This window comes from Dermacentor variabilis, chromosome 1 (assembly GCF_050947875.1).
Source record: "Dermacentor variabilis isolate Ectoservices chromosome 1, ASM5094787v1, whole genome shotgun sequence".
In the NCBI taxonomy this organism is placed as follows: Eukaryota; Metazoa; Arthropoda; class Arachnida; order Ixodida; family Ixodidae; genus Dermacentor; species Dermacentor variabilis.
Window position 1 is genome coordinate 174700141 of NC_134568.1, and position 9071 is coordinate 174709211.

The 9071-nt window shown below is 45.9% G+C and overlaps 1 protein-coding gene across 14 annotated transcripts in view; it reads left to right on the plus strand.

The window, feature by feature from the left end:
- The window catches only part of LOC142588201 (prolyl endopeptidase FAP-like), a 501149-nt gene extending 493084 nt beyond the window's left edge, over positions 1–8065 (plus strand). For all 14 annotated transcript variants that reach the window (XM_075699759.1, XM_075699816.1, XM_075699733.1 and 11 more), the window contains one exon: positions 2779–8065. In XM_075699759.1, coding sequence (XP_075555874.1) covers positions 2779–2919 — 141 coding nt within the window. In that variant the 3' untranslated portion in view covers positions 2920–8065. The remainder of the gene's footprint in view (positions 1–2778) is intronic.
- Positions 8066–9071: the final 1006 nt, after the last annotated feature.

Consider the following 9071-nt stretch of genomic DNA (forward strand, 5'->3'; position numbering starts at 1 on the left):
CTCCTTTCATGAAAACAAATTTTAGAAGGTGATTGTCTTTAATTGTTCGATATGCAAAAATCTAAACATTGAATTTCATAAGATTAGTAATGCAGAGTACGTTAAGATCGCGATACAGTTCTGTAACACGTGATCGGCGATTACTCTTAGTGTAATAATACGGATCGCATGATTTTTGACATGTTTTTTGTCCGCATGAAACCAGTTTTCCGTGCGCAGGTCAATGAACGGGCCTGGTCTCACTGAACGGCTCTCATTGGTCTCCACCGTTCGCGGCTCGTGTCTTTCATCTGCCACTCCGCGCTCGCTCTTTCATCTTTTGCTGTCGTACTCGTTCGCTCGGTTACGCCACCGTCGACGCTCGCCGCAGGAATGGGCCATTAAGAGCTGTGCTCTAAAATTTCTCGGGCTGCTATTTTAGTATTGCCAATATTTTGCAAAAAGTTCATGCACGACAGGGGCAGCCGCAGCACAAATCGGGACACACAAGTCACACAAGGGAGATGTTGATACAACCTTTCAGCAGGGCAAAGTGTACTGGCATACGAGCAAGGTGCAGCTGGCGTGTGATGGATGCGCGGCGCGACAAAACAATGAGTTATCAAACCTCGCGTATCAATAGCAGCGCGGTAACACATAGCTTAGCAAGCGGAGGAAAGTTTCCAGTAGCACATGCTGCGATATCGCTGATCTGTCACTGGCGTGTCAGAACACACATGCTATCCTCGCATCGCCATGGACAGTTTGGCCAGACTCATCACGGCTGAAGCAAACGTTGATACAGGCGGTGCGTCTGTTATCATTCAATATGCCCTTCCGTTCTCGTGCCCGCTCTACCGGACGACGACAGCATATGTAAACTTCCGTAGTGCCTCCTGGCCAGCACTGGTTCCCCATACAGGGGTGATACTTTCGAGAGATCACTTTAAGGGATACGATCACTTTCTCGAGAATACCATCCATGGCTTCTTGCACTTCGTGCATTGTTTTTGCAGTGGGCTGTCTCATTCACGCTTGCGCCATTTAATACGTATATGCTACAGCTGCACCGTCTTAACATTTCTTTCACGTTTCTCCTGACGGTGCCCCCAATTATTTTACCCTTCCCGTGCCAAGGACGAGTTTCAATCGTCCAGGGATATTATTTCATCTACAGAGTGCCACAGACGAGTGGCAGTCGTTTCATCGTATTGGTGTGAATTCTGCACAATTGAATGTCACCAGCTTTTCAGAAAACTAACCTTTTGAGGACGCAGTTGGCGGGTACGAAATGGAAGCAAAAGAACGGAATTCTGACTTTCATGCGTTCTGAAAATGGCGGCGCGGAGTGAGGTGGTTGCAGTGACGACGACCGCCTTTTCAATGCCGGAATCACGGTGTTTTGGGACCTTTCTTCATCTAAAATAAGCAATAAGCTCTGGAAAGCTCTAGCGAGCCATGTTCAGAGCTTCAACTTAGTACAAACGATTCTGACTATGATTTAGAGCCTCTGGCGACCTCACTCGCGTGGACGCGTAGCTCAGCAAAAACGCGTTGTCGCAGGTGCTTCTGCGATTTCCTTTACTCGTCACGCCAGCAATAACATGCTGCATGGAGGCTAACAAAAGCACGCTTGACTTCTGTTCCAAGAAATATCGCGTTTCATGTACACTGTTTCTGTGGTATTCCCTATCCGCAACTCAGAAACATTAAGAAACTTGTTGACTTTAAAAGGCAACAGAAAATAACAAATGAACTGCTAACGTTGCAATGGTAAAGCTTTCACAATAAATCAATCAGAAGAAAATTCGTAAAACTTTGGTGGTTTTCTGAAAAAAGAGCACTCACCGACGATTACGATACTCCCTAATGCGAAATTTGAGCGCAGCTCTATACGTGTTTTCATTTCGCGACATATTGGCTGCCGCGGACACTCTGTTTCGTGCGGCACGTTGCAAACGGAGCGAAGTATGGGGCGACAACCTCGCTAATCGGGACATAGCGAGATGCAGCGCGTGGGTGACGCGTGGGCGCGACTCGCAGCAGCTGCCGCAGACAGACCTCCGCTCATGCAGCGCCTTGTTTCCATATGGTATCGGTGTAGTTACCGGTGAACATACGACGCGCACTACTCTGGCGCCATCTCGTAGCCATCGTCGCCGCAGAGCCTGTCTTGAGCAGCACTGTGCTTTTCTTCTCACGCTTTCGCCATACCCTCCTCCTTGCGCTTTCTTCGTTATCGCCGTCTTTCGTCCTCCGTTGCGCTCCGCGTTCGCTCTTTCATCCTTCGCTGTGCTCGTTGCTCGGTTACGAGGGACGCCGGTGCCGACGCTCGCCGCAGTAACGGGCGCCTAAGAGTTGCGCTCTTGAACAATTGGCACGGATAGGGTTAAATATGCACTGGCTATATAAGAACGAAAACCATGCAAAAGTCTCGAATAAGTATGGGCAGGTGGGGTGCATGGTCACAATTCCGATTTTCATACAGTGCGTACGCGCCGACGCACGCTTTACGCGCCTCCCAGGTTGTGCGGACAGTAAAACAATTGATGAACGGTAATTATCAAATTATTGTTGGCAGACGTAGACTACTTGCATCTTGTGGAATTACAATTTTTGTCTTATAGATTGAAGAAATATACGAAGAGCTCGCAAGAACACTCACGTAAATTTAGGCTGAATTCGCTTATTCTTTCGTCTTTGTATTGCGATAGTCTGACTGTTAATCGTTTTAGGAAGTCTCCAGTTGTCTTCTGTAAATGAGATGGCTTCAATTGCGTCTCCTATTTTCTTCGTTAGGTGTACCCGGATGAAAAGCATGGCCTGAGCCACGTCACTACGCACCTGTACAATGCCATGGAAGAGTTCGTCGACGACTGCTTTGAGGGTTCCGACCACGCTGTGGAAGAGGTTGGCCTGATGCAAGTGAAGGCCTCGTGATAGTCCCTATGCTGCACAGCACCGGGGCGTCTCGTCTCGAGGACCACCCTGACTACTGGCAACAAAAGCATCACTTTCAATCATTGCGTACGCTGGCCAACAGTAGCCAAAGGAAGTGAAACAGAAGCACCCGTTGCTGCACCGGACACCTCTGGCCTCGAATCGTCAGCAACGCAACCACCGAATGCCTTGGCGCTCACGCTTCCCCGATCGGACAACTACAGCACAGAGCTGTCACAGCTGCAACTTTCGCCCTGGCTGCGCAGGGTGACAGTTGACAAAACGCTAGTCATGCGGCGTCACTTCAGCTGCCGAGCTAACATGATGTCCGGCACAAAAATCACTTTGTTAAAGATACTCGTTTTTCTGTGCTAGTCTTCTGGTAGATGTAGCTGGGCAGAAGGAATAGTCTTATGGTGCAGCCAACATGTGCTCCTTGTGTTGTCACATGCTCTTTCCCGTATACATTGCATGCTGAATTCTTCTCAACTATTGATTGATGGTACTGGTGCTGCTTAATGGAAAGATGTTCTATAGAAGGACTCCGCATGGAGGGATGTTACAGGCTCTGAGAGCCAGCCTTTCAAAAAGACAAAGAAGATGACAAAGAATGCGCAGATAATGCGAATGCACTGTGTAATGTTATGGGATTAGCATTAGGCTCAGTCCTCATATGCCTGTTGAGCTCGCCATCGTCACTTCTGTGTGGATAACAAGTTTTGAAATGATCATGAGTGCCCGGTAATATTGCTAATCGTATGTTGCGTTAACAGGAAAGGCGTTAAGAAACCTAACTACAGAGTAAGTCTATGTGCTTAAGCAAAATTTACTGAGGCATAATGATATTGGCGTTCATATCTAACTGTCTATTATCCTAACTATAAGGGAATAAATATAACAATACTAGGCTATTTGAAGTTTTAAACCTAGTATGAGAGCATATAGCCAAAATTATTTATTAGAAAACAAATTACTCATCTCGCTCGCTTTTGAAGTTCTTCCAAGATAATCTTTGTCCGGCCTGAATTCACTCCTTTAATTCGCGTCCCTACTAGTTGATAGATGGCGGCACGCAGTAAGGCCGGCAGGAGACGTCCTGTGCGAAAAACCAAACTGTTCAACATTTGTGTACATGGACGCTCCCACTCACACTTGAGAGTCATATCTGCACATTTGCATCTCTGACAAGTGTTTTCGTTTTCTATATGTAAGTGAAAGATAGAGATGCATGCATATAATTAATCATTTCTATCACTAGCATAGACTTCCATTAGACCTTCATGTATATAGACATCACAAACTTAACGACTTGCTCTATTCTTGATCAATTATATAGTTTATGCCCACATTTAGGATTTTTCAGCATTTTACAAGAAGCTTGGCAAGAGAAATGTACATAGCGATTATCAGTAGCTGATGTAGAAAGCAAGCCCAACCCTCTAGTTGCCAGACTTTGGCACTTAAATTACTACTGACCAGTTTCTAATCAATTATCTGTTAGCATCAGTCTTTCCTTTATTTTTCTGCGATATGTCTTAAAGCAAACATATGACGGTGAAACTGTTCATCACTATTAGCCTCTCTCTTTTCTTGTTCTGTATCGAGTGGCAACTGTTGCTTTCTATTTCACTTCATTTTTCGCACTGTATAGAAACCCACCTCAAGCACTCTACGTAATGGAGCTAGAGTCCAAAGTGGCATTTTACGTGTAAGCTTTTGCTTTAAGAGTAGGCTTTGGCTCACGTGCTCCTGTATAATTACGCGGGAAAGGAGAAATCGTTTTCCTCGGCAACCACTCCACCAAATTCGTTGAGGTTTGTTGCATTTAAAAGCAAAAGTTAGAGCCTAGTGACTGTTGGTTGCGATTTTTTATTTATGTCGTCAATTTCCTAATAATAATTGGTAAAAATCGCAAATTCTAAAACGAAACTATTATGCTTACAACTCTGTAACTCAGAAATAAAAGTGGATATCACAGTTCTGTAAAGTGCACCTAATAGTACGTCTAAAGCGGACAAAATTGATGTATTACACATACCTCTCAAAATACGAGTAATATGTGAATATAGCTTTCGTAAAACCCTAGTAAACAATGTAACAAATTCACGTAAGATATAAATTGATATATCAAATTTGTCCGCTTTAGATGATATATAGAGGATGCAGCTTACAGAAATGCGATATCTGTTCTTGGTGCAGAGCTACGAATTTGTAAACTTCGTGCTATTTTTTTCGAACTTACGAATTCATGAAAAAAACTTTTAGGGAATTCAGGCCCTAAATCGAAATACTGCTTCCAACAGTTACTATAATTGAAGTTTACCTCTCAAGTGCAACAAATTTCATTAGAATCTCAGAAAAGCGTTTCTGCGTTTTACACGTATTTAAATAGGCGGTATCGGAGTTGGGCCCGAGCTAAAGCTTCTTCTTAAGGTGTGAATGACTCTGGCCCTGTTCACGGAATAATGGAACTTGCTTTCGCAATATATATATATGTATATATATATATATATATATATATATATATATATATATATATATATATATATATATATATATATATATATATATATATATACTAAAAGATAAGAAAGGAAATTCTGACTAATGGATTTTCTACCTACCTGGCGGCAACGAGACACCTTGAAACTAGCACTTTCTTTTGCGCAATCATAAGGACAAGCACTGTGTTTATTACATTAGTCTGAGTTTACAACTATATATGTTTTCGGAAAACCACAGCTGAAATCTAACCGATAACCTTGACGTAATTACATAATCTTTGAAAAGAAGTTTGTTACAAAGCATGGACGTGCGAATATTTAATGCAGCGTTTCAGTATTCATTCAGTAAAGGCTAGCACTTACCTGTGAGTTAGATCACTTACACGTCAGGTTGAATACTGTTTTCCAACTGGCTGGCATTCTTAAGAAGCTTTAGTTTTGATATTTGTTAGCTCCCTCTATAGATGGTGTGTCATTTTTTCCTGCCAGCGTTTATCCTCTCCACATAGGAATGAAAATGCTTGCTGCTTTTTTAATGTGCAGATCACATTTTTGCAAGCGCATATTTCGTCCGACCTTATATTCACATGAATTAGCATTTTTGTGCTGGTTTTTATTTCCCTCAGCCGACCATGGGCGTTGTTAGAACCTGTAATTTTCATGTTCTTGACGTACAACCATCATTTTATTTAGCCATGCCTAAATCTTCCATTTTTGTGCACGCCACTAAGGCGGCTACGTTCCACGAATTACCGCAAAACTACCGCCAGCCCTATTGACTTCATCTAATCGGCAAGATGTGCATGGCCAAAATTAAAGTGCACACACGAGATGACGCATCGAGTATCTACCCGCACTTTTCTCTGTTCTGATCATTTGTTAAGGATGTTAGAATGGGCTACTGACAGTATAACGCTACTCAACCTAGGAAAGGCAAATGCCGCATTAAACTTGGCCGCAGATGGACGATCATACGAGTGCACTTCGTGCGGTTATTGCGTGCTTTAGTGCGCCTCGTGCAACGCAGCCATTTCATTCAGTGCCAGAGCAACTGTGATGTGGAAGCAATTGCTGATATATGTGATACATTATTCTTCTTTCTCTCTTGACTTTTTTATTTTCTAGGATATATTTAATGTGTACATACCACATAGCCTCTCACTAGAAGACCATACGACACGATTGACAGCCAGTTATTTCGTCGACATCTATGCAGCAGTAGTGTGTACAACAATTTTCAGCACACGCTGTCGATATGGGGGAAGCTTTCGTCTGCAAGGAACTGGCGGGCCAAATCCTTTCTCTTACCCTTCCCGAAGGTCAAGCACGCCCTCCCCCATAGCCGCTTGCCCTTCACGTTTTTCACTTGCCAGGACTAAGCCCCGTTTATTTCGCGCAGGAAAAGCAAGTCAGGAAGCAAGGGTTGCCTGCGAGCGTAGGCCTTTTGTTGACGCTTTCCTAGAATGCTCCCCTTTCGAGTGCCGCGGTCCATGCTTAGCGCGAACCCCCCTCCCTCCCCCCCCCCCCCCACTCCGCCCCCGGCTCCGCTCCCATCGCAGAAGCTGTTCCGCGCACCACCTGCGGTCATAGCCACTTGTTTCCTCCTTTTATAATAATATCGCTGGCGTCGTCGCATCGTCGCTTAGCGTCCTTATTACTGATAGCGGCCGAAACCTTCCACTGTCGAGCTAGCAGTCCCCTCTCCGGGGCTCTGACCTAGGGTGCCTAGGGCAGCAGATGTATACAGCAGTTATGTACATAGAACCTCTTTGAGGCCTGCGGTTTAGCGCCCCAATGTTTTCACTTGCCAGGCTGTTATCGCGTACAGTCGGGCCCGTGCGAAAAATCATCCTCACGAAATACTCTTGGTATGGACCCTGTAGCTAAGGCCTTGCTCTCGAGGTTTCATAGACCCTAAGGTGCTTTCCGCTGATGATGATACTCCGGCCCGACATATAGTGCTCAACGGGCCCAGGGTGCTGTCGACGCGCTCTGCAGGCAAGAATATGTGCCGGCCGGTATGTCAGAGAAACACGGCAGGACTGAACGAGCTTGACAACGGCTGTGAAGTCGCTGTGCGCACTTTGTCGCTGCTGCCATCTGCATATCTCAAAGCTTATGCGTGCGGCGCAAGAATCAGTGAAAATGAGTAGAAAAAAAAACGCACTTGTTATTTGATGCTTTGCAATACTATCCTAAAAAAGTATATATAAAAATAAAAGAACTCACAAAAGAATTCTGTGCGATTATAAACAAGCGAGGTTGTAGCTTTGTTATAGGTTGTCATAAACAAACGTTTATCCTCAGGACTTGCCCTCCTGTGGAATCTTCTCAAGGCTACATTCTTTAGAATCATGTTATAAGCCTTCTCCAGTATACACTTTTCACTAATCCGATATTCCACAGGTGTAATACCTTCCATAGTTTCTCGCAGGGCATGCTGCAATCTTCTGTTCAATGGCAGCGCGTAGTTGAAACGGCTAGAACGCTGAATATAGATACTAAGCATCCCAGAATAAAGGTACAGTGGCAGCATGGGTGGCTCTGTTATATTCGGCCACCGCGTGCTTTTCCGGAAACAACCCTTGCACGACACTCAGCATCATTGTTGAGAGCATGAAATAAAGACACCTGGTTGAAAATGTCGTGTTGGTGAATCTCTGCTACTATACTATCTCCGATATATAGAACACCATGGTAGAGTAACTACATATTAGGTGTCCATCGGCCGAGGACACATATTTGCGTCCTTGACCATGTGCTTCATTTAGTCGCAGGATTACAAGCGCCTCTCGTTGGTATGCTGCGAACCTGTAGATTCGATGGGTGTTCGCTGACTAATACGAAGAAGATGACGAGGAGTTGCCGAGCAGTACAAACAGTAAAACTGTACAAGAAAATAAAAAATTATGATTGATCCCTCTTTCATAGGAGCGGGTAGAACACGAAAGTGGGAAACGTCTTCACAGAAGCTGTTGCGTGCCGACTTCGTGAACTCGCGGTCCGCTGCAGCGAAAGGCGCACGATTTGCGGGTCGGCGACCGTGGTTCAGGTTTGTTTGCCGGCCGGCGTCCTGTTGGCGAGCGGCGTTCAGCTGCCCAGTCGCTTCGGTGAATTCACGAGCATTTTGGTCAGGCTCCGTAGTGTCTTGGGCAACCAGCTGAGTTGCTACGCGCTCAGCTTCATAAATGCGAGCGGCAGAATTCGCAGCGTGCGCCGCGAACACACAAAGGCGTTCTGCTTCACGCTGGCGTCGAGATTCCCCCGTCGACGTCGTTGCATTTCTGCGCCGCTTAGCGAGCCAGGTTCCTCGGTTTTCTCAGTTCGTGCCATCGCAAGCGAAGCAATAGGTGGTGTAGCAAGCATGTGACGCCCCCCCGGGCACAATCATCGTTGGCCGGCCAGGCTCGGTGGCCAGCCAGGCGCAGTTAGGCAACCCATTGGTCACCGCACCAATAAACACCGGCGAGCACAGCTGCTCGGCGGTCAGTCATCGTTCGTCACCACCACGCTGAGGCGCGTCCGTCTGACGGAGCGTGCCTCGAGCCCTCCCTTGTTCAAGAACCCGGGCGGATCGTGACACTGGCGACGAGTACCGGAGGACCGTCCCACGCCGCCGCGAGCAGCGAAACACCCCCCCCCCCCCGC